At 43.3% G+C, this 20,777-nt stretch overlaps 1 protein-coding gene across 1 annotated transcript; it reads right to left on the reverse strand.

Annotated features, from left to right (window-relative positions):
• Nucleotides 1-272: 272 nt before the first annotated feature.
• ND-23 (NADH dehydrogenase (ubiquinone) 23 kDa subunit) lies at nt 273-20,600 on the reverse strand. The gene is made up of 5 exons (XM_050193670.2): nt 20,526-20,600; nt 19,777-19,929; nt 15,729-15,901; nt 13,750-13,878; nt 273-523 (listed from the first exon to the last, which is right to left on the reverse strand). The coding sequence occupies exons 1-5, from the start codon at nt 20,557-20,559 to the stop codon at nt 392-394; spliced, it is 621 nt and encodes a 206-aa protein (XP_050049627.1). The 5' UTR covers nt 20,560-20,600; the 3' UTR covers nt 273-391.
• Nucleotides 20,601-20,777: the final 177 nt, after the last annotated feature.

A 20,777-nucleotide genomic window follows, 5' to 3' on the forward strand; every position in this document is an offset into this window, starting at 1 on the left:
TAGAGGCACAGTACCCCAGTAATGTCTTTCTACCTCACTGCTCCGATAGGCATTTGTTGACAAAATACATCCGGTGCTTACCTAGATGATGCACTTGACCAGATGGGCTAAACGATCTGACATCAACATTCCCACAAAGTGCGCGCGTCCATAAGCATTGCTTGACAAGTCCACTCAGCTGGTTTATCTGGTTGGGGTACAACGAAACCAATACTATTCAGCAAATGTGAATGCGATCCTCAGCAGAAAAATCGTGGTAATACGCAGACAAAACAAGGAAGCCCAACAATTTATTAGGCCTCCAATTATTTACATTCCTACAGGGAGAAGGGCTTTGGATGACTTCCAGAGCAGCTCACAAGAAACAGCGGTGCAGGCAGGAAACAGCTCTCTATCGGTACAAGTAGTCTGCTTGAATGTTAGCAGCAAGCTCGGGCTCCCACTTGTCACCGTTGCTTAGAAGTTTCTCCTTGTTGTACAAAAGCTCCTCGTGCGTTTCCGTGGTGTACTCAAAGTTGGGGCCCTGTGGGAAGCCAAGAAAAACAGAGTGCCAACTGTATTCGGTAACTACTTAGTGCCCTTTCTTTTCACATGCATCATGTCAAGCAAATATCAGTGAAAACTAAAGTCACACAAGCAAATTCAATGGCGTTAAAGGCCAACTGCAACGAAATTTCACTTTGACTAAATTTGCTATAAATGAGTAGTATATTCCATTCAAGCAATCTTGGCAAAGCTACAGGGCTCATAATTGTATAGCATTCTTGTTAGCAGCCTTTAAACAGCATATAAGCAGACTACAAGCACAACTGGTGGCTGTTGCTATGACATTACTAGCACGCCGCCTCCTAGATTTTTCAGCAAGTTGCAGGCAGCTGTGGGTGCCGTCTTGTCTAGGAGGTTGAGCCAAGGAGCTGCACATTCTACGTCTTGTGTCACTTCCCCTGAGTGGTAGCGGAGGTGTGTTTTTAAGTTTTGGTATCAAAAACGGCTATCTTTGCTAGCTTTTCATGACACTTCCACTTGTAGTATTTCATATGCAAAATTTTGCATGGAGGTCTTTTATATCTAAACTGTTTGTTCACTAGGTTTTTCATGTAGTCCAAAGTGTCATTGCAGTCGGCCTTTAAGCAGTTAATGCCTAAAGGAACACTGACATATATTCTGAGAGGTGTAGAAGCTTTACCACACTTTTCTTGCATGTAAAAAAATGACACTCGGCAAGTGTGACAGTTGGGAAACACATATAAGATATTTTAATTTGATGCTAAAGTTGGCCTCGAAATGCCAGAGACATACATCATGACCTCATGACACTGACACTGACAACGTTCACTGACATCACGTAGCAATAAGGCAAGGTATAATGACGCTGCTCATAAAAGTCAACAAGAGTGCTGCATGCCTTTGTTCTTGCTGTGCTTGCGTGTAGTATATTTTCTTTTAGGGTACAGAGAGTTCGAACCTTCATTAAAAAAATGACAAGTAAACAAAATGTCATGTCAACACTTTTTTAACACCAACATATTCGCCTTAACAAATGAGGGAAGGCACAACAGTGCCAATAGACAACATAGAAAAAATAGAAAACATAGAAAAAGCGCTACTAGCGTGCTGTCAGACAGCTTAATTGAATGGTGCAAAACATTTTGCCTGTAAAGCATAAACTTTACAAAATGAATGCCTCCGCAAACAACCTGTTCTCGCAGCTTTTCTATTATGCTTTGGTTTGCTCCCAAGATAATCATCTTGTTAACTCACAGGAAGACGTCAAGTGGCAGGTACATTGGTTTCCGAGTACACAGCTGCAAAGATAGGTGTGTCTCCCAGACCAGTTGTACAGGAGGAAATGTGATGAGCTACTGCTCCTTCAAAGCAGCACTTTTATCCTCGTGGGAAACACACTGATACATTGCTTCAAGTTCCGACTATCTAACTCACTCTACCAATCAATTTGCTTCTGGATGGTATGGGGTTTTGAACATGGGTTCGACTTCATGTCATTGTGCCCATGCCTTCAGTTCATGGCTTCAAAAGGCTAGACTATTAGCAGATACCAACACTTTCACAGTGTAACATATATTGCTGCTGAGCAGAGAGGTGACACTGTTGGTGTCGTGTCCTTTCTCCCTGGCCCTGCTGCTACCATCGTGGTTTGCTCACTTATGCATAAAACAAATGTTTGTATTTTCCTTACGTCTTCAGATGCCTTTTTCATCTCTAAGAAATATACATGGACAACTTTCAATGCTGTCCCCAAGTGCTTCAGACGCCTTCCGTTGTGTTGGTTGCTTGAATTCAGTTGACGTGCATGACATGACTGCACGTACTTCTCTGTGTCTTCTTCCATATGATGCAATACAAATTGCTTTGCAAGCTTCATATAGACCCACCAAAGTCTGTCATGTCCACCTGAATGAGAGCTGTTAAGCATAACAGAGGCCTAAGATTTTCAACACCAAAGATTTTCAACACCAGCGTGAGAGGCACTGCAACTTTTCCTGTGTAGGCTGGATAGCTTCAGTTATTTCCTAGATTTTCATGGTGTTTATTGCTTGTTGCTAGACTTCAACAGACCTGACTGCCAACTTCAACACAGCACTGCAACTTTCATGGAAGCTCCAGGGCAATGGTTGACCTCAATGGAAAACTGCTGAAGCTCATTCATCTAGCATTCAATTTTTCCATAGGGTCTTCGAATTCCACTAAATTTGAATAATATATGAGTATGTACTTTATGGTCAGTGTCAAGCTTGAATTTTGTACACTGTAAGTAGGAACATAAGTACAGAATGGTTTCTTTTCCTCAGTAGTTGCGCAGTTTATTTCTGCTTTGGTAAAAACTGTAGTAGCCTACCGTGAGAAGTTGACTGTGAGCCAAAGTTGACTCACACTGACACAGGACTACTCCTGTTCCATAATGTGATGCATCCATATCAAGTTCAAATGAAAGCGAAAGGTCTAGAAGGCAAAAAGAACAGGACCCGACAAAATTCCCTGTGCCAACATTTTGTATGTACTACTATCACATTCTGCTGTCCATGAACATGATACGTCTTTTCAGACAGCCTTGTCAGCCACCGTGTCTTCATAGCGCAGTCTCAGGTAAGCACTAAGATGACCGGCTGGTTCAAGAAACATGCAAACCCAGTGGATGTCAGATGGCTTCACTAGCTCAGTGATGTGCATCACTGGCTGGTCTCTTGTATTTTTGCTGGTGTCATTGAATACTAGACCTAAAAAGTGACGGTTCTTGATAACTCATTTTTCTTAAATTTACGTTTAGCATGGCTTTGGACAAGGTAGTAAAAGCATGTGTGATGTGTTCATGTCACTGCTCATTTCTTGGAGTACATAATGTCAACTACATGGACATTGAAAAAGTAACCAATAAAAGGGCGGCTTAATATAGCATTTATGATCTCTTGAAACTAGCCAAGCAAGTTCTTCTAACCAAACAAGATAGGATTGGGCTCGTATATGTTAAACGGAGTCACAAGTGTTGATCACAGGTATTACCGGATCATAGGTATTACAGATCATCAGTTTTGTTCAACCCTTTAATTCAATCCACTGAATGCTGTTGGTTTTATCAAGGTCGAATTAATGGAAGTCGACTGAGACTAATCTTCCTGTGAATACATCTTTTCGACAGAAGTGATGATGAGTCTCCCCTGTCGACAAGAGTTTGCGAGGTCTTGTCAATTCACATCAACTTGTGTGGGTAGCAAACTAAAAAAAAAATGTGAGATAGTCTCGCTTTACAGTTAGGACTTAAGTATTGCTTGTTTGTTTTTATCACTGAACAACATTGGTGTTTGTAAAACATTACCAAGCTCTGAGAGGTTCACATAAATTCTGTAAATTGAACTGTCCATTAATATGTGTGACCTTACATCAGAGTCGGAGGTTCCACGTGTCTCTCGAAGGTTTTGTCGCTCCTTGCAGCTTTGCTTAAATTAGTAGTGAGGGAAGGCTTGTGGCAGCTTCAGTAGTGCTTCAATAATATCGGCTCCTTTTAGTATTTTAACTGGTCATTGCAAATCTCTTGGGAGATCATGTACTACTACCACTAAGACTGAGAAGGCAGGTCTTTTTCAGCCAATTGGAGTAGTTGCTTCTGCTCAAGAAGGTGAAATTATTAGTGTTGATTGTCCCAAACCTGTACAGTGGTTTATGAAGGACACTGTAAAAGAGGGCTCTGGGTTAATTCTGACTCTGTGGAGTTCATTAATGCATACTTAAGTCTAAGTACTGGAGCATTCTTGTTCTTCGCAACCATCAAACTGCGGCCACCATAGCCAAGAATTCCCAGGAGAAGGGTTGCGCAGCTCAAGAAGGACTGGCTGTTAGCTGGTCTTGCGTTCTGAATATGGTAACTTAGCGAGTACCTGTTCAAGTATGATTTTGTTGCTGCTACTTTATGAAATGGGTGACTTTTATCCTGCATTTTTTCCCCCGCTGTGACGTAATGATGTGACAGGGTGCATGGGCACCAAATAGTAGATGTATCAGTGGGTGGACGGTAAATAAGCAGTTGATGGCAGCACTCGTCCTTGCCTGTCTTTTTCATGTGTCTGTTTGTCATTTTGCACTGAGTTTCTGCAGTCAGAATGCGCAACCCAACACCAAAGGGGGTAAGAAGCAATTTTCTTAAAGGCACATGGACCGAACTTTAGTGAGAAATGTTGCATGTTTTACTTGAGGAAATGCAGTCTATGTCTGGTGCCATTGCACTCATTGCTGTTCTCAGCATATTTTGTCATTGGAAACAGAAGGTTGTTCGAGGACAGAATCTTGTTCTTCCAAAGAGAGAAGCCACCTTCACGGCATTGTTAGCTATCTTTCCATATTTGTTCTCATCGAGGTTTTTATAGAACCAGATTTGATTCTTGTAAAACAGAAAAAGGGGCACTGCTCTTCCTCCAGCTTGCCATTCAGCTCTGGCGAACATTGCAGGTCGGTGAGCTATAGCCGCTCTGTGGAATCCAGTGTACTGGTGCCGTTGAGAAAGGATCCTGAAACAGGTGCTCACTCCACTTCTCGTCTTTCAACAGCTCTAGAAGACGCTGCTGGAACTGTGTTAGAAGGTTCTCGACACATTCTGAAGATTCAGTGTTGTGCTCTGCTCTCCATGAATGTTTATCTTTCAATTGAAAAGCTACTCTAGAAACTTCTGTTTTATCTGTAATCTTAGAAACTTTTGAAAATGAAAACACCATTACCATTCCACTTTTGAAATATGAGAAAGAGAAAAACATTGGACTTTTCACCTTTAGAAAGGATAGTAATGGCTATTTCTGCATTCAAATATTAATTTCGTGAGTAGAGCTAACAGCATGTCAAGAAATTGGCGCATAAATTCTTGGTCACATTATTACAAACTCCTTAAAATGTGCTGATAAAGAGCAGCTTGTTATTTCTATAGGCCTTCACAAAGCCTCGACTGAAGTTGCTCGCGCTAGTGTTATCAGATCCAAAAATGCTTGATTGATAAATATACTCCTGATGAGCTACTGTGTGAGCATGCACAACTGACTTCCATTAATTCAACCCTAACGAGGCTGACAAAACTGGTCACATTATCGGGCAGGCCAAATTAAGCAAATGGCAGAAAAAAGGTCAAAATACACCGCTGATTCATTTGGAAGTATTCGCCCCTATTCTAGCAAACGCCCAAATCGAATGTGCATCCCCTTTTTATGGTTTCGAAGTAGAAAACCAATGTCAAAATGACATTAGAGCTCCTAAAGAAAGTAGAAATTGAACGTGCACCTGACCTTTTCGCAAAAAAAAAATGTAGCATGCCTCCAATTCTCACAATATGATAAAGACGAAACAACTGAACTTTACTTTCCCAGATTGGCCATTTACTTAATTTCTATTGTTGATACTCTTGGACCGCACTTTATCGCTCTCTATGAAGCACCACAAGTTGTCATCCTCTGTACGGTCCATAGTACATTTGATAATCTGCATTTATCAAATGACTCCGCAACAGAAAATGGCACATGGTAACCCCCGTCTAGACTAACCACTTCTCTAGTTCATCCTGCGGCATATGTGATTCTCTGGAACACCAAAAGCGTGTGACGCCTCTTGTTGCCACTAGTTTAACATGTCAAATGACTTATCATTTCAATATGTTTTCGTAATCAGACTGAAAGCGGTGCGTAGTCGTCATCATGCTATGCAAGAACTCATCCTGTCACCACTCTAAATTTCAGAACCTTGTTACAACATGCGTCACGGCTTGAACGCAAAAAAAGTGACGTACGTATCCGCAGCCAGGACAGGTGGTTAGTGCTAAATAGGTGCACAAATTACCTCAAGCAGTTGTTATGGGTACGAGAAAGAAAGTGTCACTACAAGTACCTTAGCCCGAAAACAAATTAGAGTATATTTCTGTAAACAGAAATAAGTAGATATGAAAAGGGGAAAAAACCTCGATATTATTCCACATTGATTGCTGCATGTCACATCCGTTTGCACTCAGTGTTTTTTTCTGATGACATCGAACATGATAACGTGTGTCTTAGGCATGTTGACAGCAGCGTTAATTTTTGGCTGTGCATACATTGCAGGATGTGTGCACAGCCAAAGTGCGTTGATCGCATACTGTCAGTTATCTTTCTTTTACAACTGTGCTGTAATTGTATATGTTAAAAGATGAGTGCTTTCATGTTGTATATTGTATATCATTCATTCTTTTTTGTAATTATATATGTTAAAATATTAGTGTCTTTGTGTTATACGCCAATAGCAGATGTGTGAGAGGCTTCAGGTACTTTCAAGCTGTTTGTCGAAGCTTTTTGCCTGGAGAGCCTGAAACAAACTTATTGGAAATAAAAACATTCTATATTCTGTATATATCCATGTTCACCATCTTGTGATGGCGATGGCGATTACACTGGCTGGGCTGGCTCTGACGGTAGGCTGTTGCGAATGCTGCAAACACGGTTTCAGTTTTGCGTGAGATTGCACTGCCCAAGCAATTTTCAGATTGAGTTTCTTGGGAAGAAATGCATGCATCAGAACCAATTAAATGCTGTAATAATTTATTGCAAGCTACTGTTATCGCTTTAAAATCTTCCTGAGGCAAGCTGGAAATAGGTGTTGGCGATGGCAGAGGTCATGTATTCGAAGTAGTGGTGTGCGAATACAACTGATTTCTTAGACGCCTAATTTTTTGGACATGCTTGATTTTTCTGACTTTCTCCCGGCCCCAGGACATACCTCGTAAAGTCAATGTATTACGTGGCTCAAAATTTCGGACACTCTAGGGAGGGCTGTTCGATTTTTCGGACTTTCCAATCGTCAGCCGGGCCAAGTGCAGCACATTTCGAGCTGTGTTGCCGCCATCTTGCTTGTTTACATTTTCCTCCTGTAGCCTCGAAACCGGTGCCGGTCTTGCATGGCGGTCCCTCCCCTACTCAGACGCTGGACTGAGGCACTAGCAGCTTTTGCTTCTGCAACAGCGTCACTGCTGTAATGCAATGCTTTTTTTTTTTTTTTCCTTTCTTCCTTCGACTGCCTGTTTGTGTTTGCCGTGCGCTGATGAGCTTAGTGAGTAGGCCTAGTCGTGGTCTTGCTGCGGAGACGCGAAAACCATGTTCTGTCGCTATTGTGGCTCGCATTTGATTGAATCGGCTTCAGTGCTTCAAAACGCTGTTTCCGGAACATTTATTTTTGCATGCAACATGGCAGAGAGGAGGCACTCAACAAAGTCGGTGTGACAACTTCCCGACGACTGTGCTGTGTGTGCTGCTTAGCCAAGCGTGCCGATTCACAATGGAGAAGAAATTTATGTTGTCGTCGGCCTCAAGAGTTCCGATGAACCGAGGCAGTTACACCACAATGTCGATGGTGGCCGATCACAGGCAGACGTCACAAAAGAGTTTAAAATTTACAAACAGACTCTTTCGGACTACAGTAAAACCTCGTTAAACCGTACCCGCTTAAACAGTAGTTTCGTTTTAAAAGTAGTAAGTAAGATTCCCGACTCAGTGGCCATTGAACATTATGTATTTTGTATCCGCATAGACCGTACCAGCTTATTGCATACACATCGGTTAAAACGTAGTGTTTCCACTTTTTGTCGCGCAAACACGGCAGTGCGTCGTCTCCATTGGGCGGTCTGGCAGAACAACAAGGCTCAGAGATCGGAACGGCCTCCAAGCGCCCTGTGCGTTTGCGCGTGAAGCCACATCAACATCAACATAATTTCGATGCCGTGCCAGAGAGCATTGTGGCGTCTTGCAAGCGAGGACTCGCGTCTTGCTGAAGCTCGTATAAAGAAGACGCCAGGTGCTGAGCATAGAAGAAAAATTAGACATTGTCCGTGCTATCGAACGTGACACGAAGTCAGCGCTGGCAAGCGACAGGGATCTGCTGTTGACTACACTGTATGGCATTCGGAATGCGATGATGTTCCTCGGCAGCGCTGCTGCGACCGCGAAGAGATGTCGGCTACGAGGTTCGACCTTTCGCCATAGTTGCCTCTGTTGTTGCCGAGGTGTCGACTAGCGACAGTGATGAGGACGACACGGAAAGCGACAGCACGGGTGATTCAGGCCCGACAGTGGCAGAAGCTGCACGTTATGTCAGCCTCATGAATGCAATCGTCGTGACGAGAACAGGGGCACGATAATGTAACTATTCCAAATAAAAAGTATTCCGAACTCCGGCACCCGGCAATGAAAAAGGTGCCCTGGGACTTGTGCGGCACTACTGCGCACGTGCACGGAGAATACGTAATGCCAACGAGGAATCTGCCATGCGAGTGTTTGCCGAGAAGAGGGGGCTGGCTGAAAAGCTGGCACGCAGCTTCAGTAAGTTTGAGGCTGCTGTCGTCGTGCTAGGCCGCCGCAGCACCAAACGAAAATAACACTTTTGTCACGCGAAGTGAATAAATACTGCATGTTTTTTTCCCCTTTCATCGCACTCTCTCCGAGTTCCATTTTCGACAGGTAAGTAAGTGAGCTCATACTATTTTGGTTAAACAGTACTACCGTTTAGTACGTACTTTTCCTGAGCTCCGGTCAACTACGGTTTAACGAGGTTTCGCTATACATGAAAAACAAGCAAAAGATTTTGGAGGTGGCGGAAAAGTCTACTGGGTGTCATCGGAAAAATGTAAGCCAAGGCACCTATCCAAAGCTCGAGGAGTCCCTCATTGTACGGCTGAAGTCAACAGTGGCCAGCATGGTTCCCGTCTCCGGTGCCCTCCTCAAACAGAAAGCCGAGACGATGGCACTTCAGATAACATTGAAGGATTTAAGGTCAGCATTTAAGGATTTAAAGCTGGCTAAGAAACTTCAAAAAGCATGCTGATCTCAGTTTTAATGTGGCAAAAGTGCAGCTGTTGACCTGAGCGTCGTTGCAGACTATCGCTTTGAAAAGCTGCAGTTGCTCTTACGAGAGAGTACTCGCCGGACGACATTTTCAATTGTGACGAGACCGCACTTTTTTTTAAGCTTATGCCAGAGAAGACTCTTGCCTTTGCTGGTGACCCCTGCCATGGTGGAAAACACGGTAAGGAACGAGTTACTGTTTTAGTCGGCAGCAATATGTTGGGGACAGAAAAACTGCCGATGCTCGTCATCGGGAAGTCAAAAGCTCCGAGGTGCTTTAAAGGCGTAAAGTCCCTGCCTGTCTTGTATGAGGCGAACAAGAAGGCATGGATAACACAGCAGTTTTTTTAAAGCTATGTGAGAAAACTAGATCGTAAATTTGATCTAGAAGGCCACAAAGTTTTGTTGTTCGTCGGCAACTGCGCTGCACACGGGCGCGTAAACAACTTGAAGTCTGTGCGAGTCCAGTTCTTGCCACTTAACACGACAAGTATCCTACAGCCGATGGACCAAGGCGTGATACGCAACCTGAAGGTGAACTATCAGTCACGCTTGCTTTCGCGTGTGGTGTTGTGCCTCGACAGTGGAAAAGCCTAATCTGTCGATTTGCTTGGAGCACTTAGCATGCTCGCTGATGCGTGGAAGTCGGTGGCACCCAGAACGCTGCGCAACTGCTTCCGCCACGCGGGATTTGTGTTGAATGTCGACTCAGCTGTCTTGGACGAGGACAGTGTCGTCGAGCGGCTGTCTGGCAGTGAGCACCTCATCGATTACCTTCGCACTGCAGGCATCGAAATTCCCTCGACTGTCTCGTCTTCGGAGTTCACGGATGTGGACAGCGAGTTGGAACTGTGCGCCGGGCTCACGGATGAAGAAATCATTCGCCATGTGCTTGCAGAGTCTGAGAGCGACGACGACTCGCCTGCAGAAGCGCAGCCGACGCAAGCTGAGCTGATGCAAGCGGTCGCAACTCTTTCGTCGGCTTACGGCGACACGACGACTCTCGCCTAAATTCAGGCGGACCTGCCCGCACGCAAGCGAAGCATGGTTCAGAAGACCATTAATCACTTTTTCCATCCTCTAACTCAATAGTAAGCAATAAATTGAGTTTATGGGGGGCACATTTGTTTTTTTTGGACTGCCTGATTTTTTGGACATTTTCACGGTCCCTTGAGGTTCACAAAAATCGGTCGTCGGCTGTACTTGAAACTTCAATTATTCGATTCGATTCGAAAAACACATTTACTATTCGAAATATTCGAAGCCCCATAAATTGCTGTTGTTGGCTTTTCAGTTATGCAGCGAAGCACGCAGACTGTATTGCGGTGAAGCATATTTGCCATGAAGTGAAGCATATCAAACGCAAGAAGGGGACACTGTCACGAGGCCCCTGTTGGTAATTATGGCTACCCGAGACTACCAGTTAAGTGCCCAGACTGTGCTGCCTCTTCATGCGTTTGGACAACACAAACTGCCAGGGAGAAACTTCTGTCTGCTGCTTATCTGGCTAAGCGCTTAAAAACACGGTTTCCAAACTACAAATTTGACCAAGTAGCAAACTTGTCAATCACTGATGCACTGCACTGCAGAGACTGCTGCTGCTCTGCCCTCTTCAGGGATGTCAAGATAATTTATTAATTTTTTATTATAGAATACTGCCAATCTCGTCAGAGATTGTAGCAGGGAACGTACATGAAAGGTCTGCTGGTTTCACAGAGTTTCGCAGAGACATGGGCAGCCTTGAGAGAGTGATTCTTGAGGCTGGACATTCTTGAGGAGGCACCTCAGCAGACTTGTGCATTAGTGTACCATCAGAACATCTCACAGGGAAGACATTAACCTACTTGAGGAGTTGATGGTTTTTGCATGCACAACCTTCTACTTTACACCCCTACGCCCTATGTTTCTCACAGTTTTAGTGCTCTATAGCTCAGTCCACGTGCCTTTTTTTACACTAGGTTTAAATAACCTTGTTTTAAATAAGGCATCTGCAGGTGTCTGGAGAAGGTATGATTTATGTCTATATGTAGGCATAGTATCTTTATCACGGTCAACCCCCTTTCTCTATTATTTGTTGCACATGTCTTGGCCAGAATCGAACTGGTCCACGCGCAATCACAGTAGACATTTGCAGGATTCTTTAAGTTTCAATAAAATCAGTTGCAAGAGAGCGTCTTTCTGTGTGTATCTGTGTTCCTTTTGTCTGTGTTCTTCTCATCGGCAATTCAGCACTCTTCTACCCTCAAATGGCCCAAGAAAAATTCCAACACCAAGGAACCAAGATATGTCCTCAACGAGGAAAGCTTTTAAAGAGGCTCCTTCCACATCAGCACTGTTGAAAGACTTTGATAAGCTTCTCAACCAATAGCAATTTTTCCTGCCACAAGTCCCGGGTGCAAGATATGTGCATGATATCTTGGGGCGAAAATAATATCCACGTGAGTGGTGGTGTAAGCATGGTGCCCACTGTTGGCTCGACTTGCGAAGAGATACCTGCCGATACCATTCACTAGTGCGTCCAGTTAACAGCTCTTTTCAGTGTCTGGAAAATTGTGTAATGCAGGGGGGTGTTGCTGCTCCCTGGACCCCTGTCAAGCAGCTATCCTTCCTTCATGACAGCCACAGATATGATACTGTCGAGCTAAAGTGTTGCACTAAAGAATTTTATTTACCACAAAGCATAGTTTTTCTGTACGTTATTTCTTACAAAATACGAAACCTGCTCTTTTCTTCTTTTTTTTTTTCATACCTCTGGTTGGTGAAAAAAATAGTATTTTTCCAAAACCAATAGTATTGGTATTAAAAAATATTATTTTCAATTAGCACTTGGTTTTCATTATTCAAATTCCCTTCGAAATCATAAATGTGATATTCGCACACTCTTAGTTCAACGCATTCAGTGTACCCTAAGTGCCACCAAGACGAACACTGCTGCTATTGGAACCACCACTGCGGTCATCAGAAGGGTCAGCCATGTGCGTGACTGATGACCAGCCAAGCTCGAATTATCTGACACAGACTAATTTCATGATCAAAATGAAGAAAGCAGGGTCCCATAGAAATGTATTGGCGCTGGCTGGGACCTTCGGTCGAGATCAAATTAACCTGAAAATTGAATTAACTGAAGTTAAATTAGCGGAAGTCTACTGAATTTGTAAAGGTTAGAAAGCAAGGTGATCACACTCAGCAAAAGCATTGGTTTGCAAGTGCTGCTGCCTGTGGTCGGCGTTCAATTGAAATATAATGCAGGGAAACGCAAGTTCAATTCAATGATACGGATGCCATGCGAATGATATGTTCGGTGGTCCCCGTGTACCTTTCTTTTCTTTCAGAGGAAGGTTCCACACTGCTTTATTTGTTTGTTTCAGTGTGCTAGACACCACCAATGGTTCAGTGCGTATATTGTGTTTGGCAACAAAATTGCTGTTATTCTCCTTATATGGCAATGCCCTGAGTGTTGCAATAGCACACCATAGAAGTCTGAATTACATCGTGTGCCAATAAATAGCCACATGGCCCACAGGCCGTATGCTGTGCACCCCTGCAGAGGAAGATAGTTAAGCGGAGTGCCACATTTAAAACTGTAGAACAATGCCTGGTTCCATTGTTGAACGCTACTTCTTTAGAAAGTGACAAGAAAAACGTTCTTTCCATGTGCACCATGTTTCACAACATGCTCCAGAAGGTGCCACTACCTTGCTATCCCATTGAGAGATGCTTGCATGTTTATCACCCAGTCTTGGTTGGATAGCATCTCATAAAAAAGGAAACCAGCCCGCTTGATTATGAGACAGCCCATGAAGCCATACTGGCCAGAAAATTTCAATTTAGTTGTTTCTAGTGTGACACAGGCCATACATGACAGTGGTGAATCATTAAATGCAGTCTAATGCAACTTTCTTATGTTGATTTAAAGCTACAAACCCCACTTAAGTAAAATTTCTGCCATTGTCTCATGACATCTGGTCAACTGTTCGTCCTTTTAGGAGCCAAAATGAATTAGCTTGTGCATAAGACGCTTCAATGCTCTAGAGCAATGCGACGCAAGTGTGCAAGAGAATATGGCCTCAAACAGCGATAACAAAAGCAACATTGTGTCTCCTTGATAAAGTCAGACAAAATATATTACAAAAATCCATGTACTACTATTTATGATGAGGCAACAACTTAAGCACCAGGTTTCCCTACAGTAATCATAGTGTGTAAACCATGGTCCACGCCTTTATCACTTCCTTGTTTCTTGCTTAGCCCACCGCATCTGAGCCACATCTTCAACAGTGCATGAGGTCCTCATAATTGATTAGGGTTCAATTCGATTCAAAGGCATCGATCTGACTTTTTTCTCACGTTCAAGTCCCACATGGAACAACAGGATTAGCGTCAATGGCATGCTCACTTCAACGATGGCATCCACAGGACAGGCCTCCTGGCAGAAACCGCAGTAGATGCACTTCGTCATGTCGATGTCGTAACGGGTTGTTCGTCGGCTTCCATCTTCACGCTCCTCTGCCTCGATGGTGATGGCCTTTGAAGAGAAAAAGAACCATGCACATGGTTTCACAGCAGCCACTTCTTCTGATGAGAAATAAACTTCAAATACGCTTCTGTTGCACATTGTCGGCTGTACACCCAAAGATGAAAGCATGTCTAGTGAAGCAAGCAAACAACTTGAAAAAAAAAAAAAAAGTAGCAGCTTCACCTGAAAACTGAAGCACTGATTGTGATAGCAAATTATTAGACAGCTTCATACGGTAAGGCTGTTAGGTTTATCAGCTGTGCTACAAGTGCTACAAACATTCACTTACTAAGTAAATTAACAAGCACAGTGTCACATACACACAGGCAAACAAGAGCACATGTCACTCTATGATTGTGGATGCTTACTGTCAGAACTCTGACCTGATGAAGAGTGGCAGCAGCGTTCCCGCAGCAGCTTGCTGGCACGTCCCTAACTTTTATAACGTCCACTCGGGCTTAGTGAACGTTTTATAGGCAAAGATGAACTACATTGTATTCTAAACGAGGCCGAGACTGAACTTAGCAAGTTTCAAGAACTTTTACTGCACCACAACGGTACAACCATGCGAAAACTCCTTTAAATCCCCGACGTTACACTGCCGTAATGGCCCTGGTGTTCCGGAGTAAAATTAAAAAGGTAATGTTTGGTCTTTATTTTTTCTTCTAGGAATAAACCTGTTACTGCAAAATTATTTAAAGTAGAGTTCTGAAAGAATATTTTACCAGTCTACGCTGATCGGTAATTTCTCTTTAGTGCCAATTTAAGGAGTTTTCTCAAAGTCAACGCCATTCTTCGTGGGACCCTGGGTCATTGGGTTTATGGCAACTAAATGTTCAAGTATCACTGGCCTATGTCACAAAACAGAGGAAGAGAATGACTGCACACTATATAGCATTGTGTTCGACCACCTGTGTTACCCTTCTCACAGTTTCAGAACAAACGTTTATGCTTACAGCTGCACTGTTCTTGCTCAAGCTTGCCAGTACAGTGACATTTTTCTGGCTCACAATGCTTGGTGGACAACCTAGCTTCTCTGCTTGCTTGGTACCTCCACAAATTATGAAAAACCATTGTTGCATGCACACCTCACTAATAAAAATGTCAGCAGTACTACAGACACATGGACTGCTTTTTGCCCCCTGTGGCTGAGTGCAGAGAGTCATTTCACCGCTTACAGCAAGCACTCCGCTAGCTACTCGGTACTCTGCCAGCCAACGACGAAGATAGAAGTTTTACACACGAACCAGGAGCCCATACAGACACGCTATCACTCATTCGCATGCTACTGTGAATTACAGCACATGCCGAGACAAGCACAGGAAATGACATTTCGCATTTGCTGCCATATTTGCTGAACCCCAAATTCTACAGTTTCAATGGGACAAAACTGGCTGCAGTACTGGCTGCAACTGGTTAGGAGGTTTTGTTTGGTGAAGTTTTTTTTGTTGTTGTTGTTGTTTGAAGGTTTAGATGTTGTGGTCGGTGGTGGCCCTATGTCACCACCATAAGCGTCCATAAGGTCCACTGCCGCTGCCAAGGACAGATGCGAGATGCATTCATTGCCGAAGTTCAATGCACGTGATGGAAAGAAAAACTGCTCTGTGTCTCCTATCATGCTCTGCCATTTCATCTTGCCAGCTCACCACAGCTCCGCTCACATCGATTCCCACAGCGCATGGTATCTGCATGATTCTGAATGATGTGGACCAAAAAATGTAACCTTGTTGCAAAATTCAATACAAAACCTTCTTTTAAGGTTGTTAGAAAAAAACACAAGTCACTGTACATTCTGAAAGCAATGCAAACAAGCAAGGACGACGCAGTCAGTTGTCACATGGGTGACCGGAGGCCCTTACCTGTGCGGGGCAGATGGCCTCGCACAACTTGCAGGCGATGCAACGCTCCTCTCCCGATGGGTAACGACGCAGGGCATGCTCCCCTCTAAAGCGGGGACTCAGGGGACCTTTCTCAAAGGGATAGTTGATGGTGGCTGGCTCTTTGAACATCGTGCCTGTCACCACTGCCAGACCTGCAGTGTGGACAAGAGTCAATGAGGCTGAAATGTTGCAAGTAATGCTTAAATGCCAGTACAGTAGACTTCTCTTAATTCTATTCTGGTTAATTCGATCCCAGTCGAAGGTCCCTAGTTTGTGGCCATGCATTTCTATTGGATAAAATTTTCGTTATTTTGATCTTAAAATTAGCCTTCATCAGATAATTCAAACTTGACCAGTCAGCATTACGCACCTGACATATGGTGACCCCAGTAACGACACCTTTAGTAGCAGTGTCTGTCTCAGCGAAGCTTAGGGGACAGTAAATGTGTTGAATACATGTCATCTACAATCAAGAACATTTTGGCCTGCCCTAGGAAGATTTTCAAGCAATAGCGGTAGCGTACAATGTCTCATTACGGTATTTAGGTGATCCTAACAGGCACATCCTTTTTTCTTTCAGTAAAGTGGGCCACAAATTACATGTGCAGTGCATTGGGCACGATACCAAAATCGTCTTCGTGACGTTTGTATGCTTCACCGCATAACATAAGACTATTGTGGCGAAGCTAACTTTAAAAATTCGTGCGGCGAAGGTTACCTTAGAAAACAGGCTGCCGTTATGCAACATATATTAGACCCTCGCCCATTTTTCTTGCTAACAAAATCAGTGCGTGTTAGATTTCTATTTTGTTTAGGAGCTTTAATGTAAGTTCTACATTAGTTTTCTCCTTTGGACGCATGGAAAGTGGGCGCACGTTTGATTCAGGGTGTGTTAGAATTGAGAAAATACTGCGAAATGAATCAGCGATCTGCTTTGCGTTTCCTCTGCATCTTGTTTAATTTGATTCGCCGGATAATTAGATCAATTTTGTCGATCCTGTCAGGGTCAAATTAACGCAATTCAACTGTAACAGTGTTTAGCACATCTTCACTATAATTTTTTCTTACATCTTATGGGCACACAATATATATACAAGGTTATACGTTTTCAATCGATAACAAACTTATTAAAGATTTCTGTGACAGATGTCGCAACTGTGTAAGACCAGCTGGCTTGCTTAAAGAGTCAGACACTGCTTACAAGACAACTTGCAGAGTGATGTTAGCTAAATACCAAAATTTCACTACTTTGTAATCACTTCGGACAACATGCCCCCGCCATGGAATTGAGATTGGGAAGTAATGAAGCAATATCATTTAGCAGAAATTCTGTGCATAGTACCAGGGTTAAGACATATGCCCATAAGATCTTTGGCAATATGCACTGATGTTCCAGTTAACACTTATCAGTGCCCCATCCTCCACAGTGCTGATAAATGGTAACTGGAACATCTATGCATTTTGCCGCACATAAGCATGCACATAATGAGAGGCCTTTAACAAATTAATAATTACAGGGGTTACGTGCCAAAAGCACAATTTCATTATGAAGCACGCCGTAGTGGGGGACTCCGGATTAATTCTGACAACCAGGGGATCTTCAATGTGCCCTCAATGCACAGGATCACGGGCATTTTTGCATTTCACCCCCATCGAAATGCGGCCACTGCAGCCGGGATTTGATCCCACGACCTGGCGCTTAGCAGTTCAACACCGCAGCCACTAAGTCACTGTAGCAGTTAGGTCTTTAATGTAAACATCTCAGTAATGCCTGCTTGTTCATGACCTCAATGCCACAGCAATAGATAACACCACAATGACTTCTACAAACACTGATTCTTGTGATTCTTGAGTCTTGTTCTTCCCCACAACATTCGTCATTAATCTTGTGTGGATTCACTGTCTTTAACTCATCGTATTTGAAAGGAATCACATGCGAATCTCGGTGTGCTATAGTGTTCTAGACAGACATGTCGTGGGTGCAGGGTGTCAAATGAAATATATGCACACAAGTGGTGACGACAGTTGTGCGCATATTTTTTCGATTTCTTTTGTGCGTAACTGGCAAAGAGTTTGTATGTATGTGAACTTCTGCTGACACAGTTGAAGCAGCGAGTGCATGGCTGACTTCTGACATGTTGGATAATGCACTGACATATCAGGAATGCCATTGTGTATTGCAACGAGCGTAATGAAATTTTCACCACTGGATCTAAAACATATGACGTACTCGGCACACGTGCACAGAGTGCCTCAATGTGCATAAAGTGTAGCACAAATAAGGGAGACCAGCATAAATAGCTCTTTTGGCTACACCAGTGGCATGTTAGAACTAAAATTTTGCACAGAGGTAATATTGCGTGGCATATTTTGTTTAGTACAGCGTCTGTGCATAGTACCTGCCTGTTTTCCAAACAGAAGTGCAGAATTTCTCACCTCTTGTCAGGAAATCTCACTGACCACATGGCAACAATGTGTGCTGCAGTTTTGGTGAGACAGCAAAGTGAATGGACAACACAGCTCATGGCACCTGCTGTGTTGCACCTTAACAATGACAACAAGTGCCAGGGTTCCTTTCACGCAAATAATTATTTGTTTCAGTCCCACAGATTGATATGTTGTTTATTTGGGCAACACAGGCAATTACTGCATACAGACAATACGCTACAACAAGATTCTCCATGAAATGGTACTTCTGAAAAATCTTAGCTTGGACAGAACAATGGTATAGCTGCAACATTCAATACAGTGAACATCATTAAACAAACCCCATAAATTTTTTGAAATAATTTAATATAGCCAAAATTTGGTATACACAGTTATGCAAAAAACTAGCCTGAGGCTACAGAACAGTTCAATCAGCAGCTAGCCTGAAATTACTATGCTCTGCACTACAATCTTAAGGCGATCCACAAGACCAAACGCAGTAAAATTTTTAAACATTTGACAAGCCACTACCAACCAAATACGACACGATACTTTGAAATCCATAATGTCAAACTGACGAGGTATTGGTGTTACATTAAAAAAATAAAAATTCAACCTTAACTTTGTTTTATTAATAAAAAAAACTTTTTAATATAGACTGATTCAGTGTTTCTCTTTAGTGTCCCTTTAACAGCACTAATTGGTAGGCTAGTGAGTTTATCTTAAGTAAATAGTCAGTCATAAGATAATGTTGATTAATTAATATATAAGCTTTAACATCCCACAGCAAACAATTTGGGTAATCAAAACCCTACAGCAGAAGGCCCCTAAGTGGCAGTTTAAGAATTTAGCATGCATACATGCAGTGGCAAACCACTGTGCCTAATTCTTCCCGTCAGTGCTTATCCTTAGTGTAAGTGTCCCTGTGATCACCTTGCTCAGGCACTGCAGCATCTGGAAGCCACATGACTTTGCTCGCTGGCACATGAGCTTACACTGGCACAGTGGAGGAGTTTGACCAAATTCACAAACACTTGTCACCATAGCTTGGATCCATGTCTGCAGCTCGGTATTCTGCCGGAAATACCACGAGCCAAAGCAACACTTCCTGTGCTGCCTGTGACTCTGCATGGCATTCACAAATGCCTAATAATCCTAAATTGGAATAGTCGACAGTCCTGCGTGCGGCGACTGCCACTGTGAGGAGATGATCAGGTAACTTCTCTGCGACTGCCTTCAGTACCGTGTGCATAGAAAAGAACTATTGACTAACTGTGCTAGATAGACTGGACGACCACCTTTAGTCAGCGGAAAGAACCTTGGGACACTGATCCAGACGATCCTCAGTACAAAAGGCAATAAACTTGTATCTCTTCTTTGCGAGGACAGGCAGAATTCGTGAAAAACTGAGTGTTCGCATGCTGCGCTGCCTTATGTGCTCACTTCTCACTTTTTTTTTTTTAAATATCTCTTTCTAATTGACATCTCATCACCTTACCGTAGAACCGGACAGCCATACGGTTTTACAATGGCTAGACAAGTTCCCTGTCTAGGCGATACGAAAGTGCCACGTTCAGCCTACGCGCGTGATCAGACTTACCTCTAAAGAGCTCAGTGAGGAATAGACGCTTCGACACGACATCAATGTTTTCCCTAAAGGTAGGGCCAGGTTCTGGAGGATGGACTTGCTTGTAGCAAGACAACATGTTCGCAGTGGAAAGAGGCCTTGAACATCTCCAGACGGCGCTGGTCACTGTTTCGTTTGAAATGAAACAAGCACAGACAATTAAAAAAGAAAAAGAAAAACGGCGATATGCCGCACACGCTGTCTGCTACCCATACACTAAGACCCACACAGGCACTCTCGCTACCCACAAACCAAGAGCCACACGGGCACTTTCGGTCGTAATCGAGCCCGATCTCGATCAAATTTTCCGATCGCGATTCGCAGCTTTGCGCAAGCTCGCAGGGGGAGCCAATGATCTCCGCTAGCAAATTTCAATCGTATTCGAGTTAAACGCGCTTTGAAAGCGCGCGTTTGACAGGGATACTAAACGTAAGAGTCTTGACAGTTTTTATGCGTCAAAAAAAGCAACGCTTGCTTGGCGTACTAAGTGCCCGAATAAAACGTTTAGGGAACCTTTATGCAGGAGAAGTTAGAACCCGGGTGAACGGCAAGGTCGAATAACCCGCAGCTCACCACGCGAAACATTGAGCATACCGTGGGAAACTACGCAGCTCAGACGACACCGTCGTCTGTAAAAGTACTTATTTGTATATGCTTAGTCTGCTTCCCACGAATGAATACTAACACATGACTCGGAGACGAAAATGCGAGTTATTTCATACCAAGGGGAACTTTTCGGCTGCACAGAGATGCCATGTTGGTTTCCACTGGGAGGTACAGCGTTGCTAGCGTTGATTCTCTAAACCGTCATATCACGCCTAAACTCCGTTCTTTTTAGTTTTCCTACTAATTTAGTACATGACGTTGCCTTTTAAATAAAATTTTGGTGTTATGCAAAGCTATACAATTAATTATATAATTTTTTTGTTATGTGCTTCTCAGTCTGTGCATTTTAAGAAGAATTTCAAAGTTCT

The sequence above is a fragment of the Dermacentor andersoni genome, chromosome 3 (genome assembly GCF_023375885.2).
Source record: "Dermacentor andersoni chromosome 3, qqDerAnde1_hic_scaffold, whole genome shotgun sequence".
In the NCBI taxonomy this organism is placed as follows: Eukaryota; Metazoa; Arthropoda; class Arachnida; order Ixodida; family Ixodidae; genus Dermacentor; species Dermacentor andersoni.

What these genes read in the sequence shown, in the direction of transcription:
- ND-23 (XM_050193670.2), bottom strand. Translation starts at nt 20,559, where the DNA reads ATGGCATCTCTGTGCAGCCGAAAAGTTCCCCTTG. An exon ending in CCTCACTGAGCTCTTTAGAG is followed by an intron (nt 15,902 to 19,776) that starts GTAAGTCTGATC and finishes TCCACACTGCAG; the next exon opens with GTCTGGCAGTGGTGACAGGC. An exon ending in CTGTGGATGCCATCGTTGAA is followed by an intron (nt 524 to 13,749) that starts GTGAGCATGCCA and finishes GGCTTCCCACAG; the next exon opens with GGCCCCAACTTTGAGTACAC.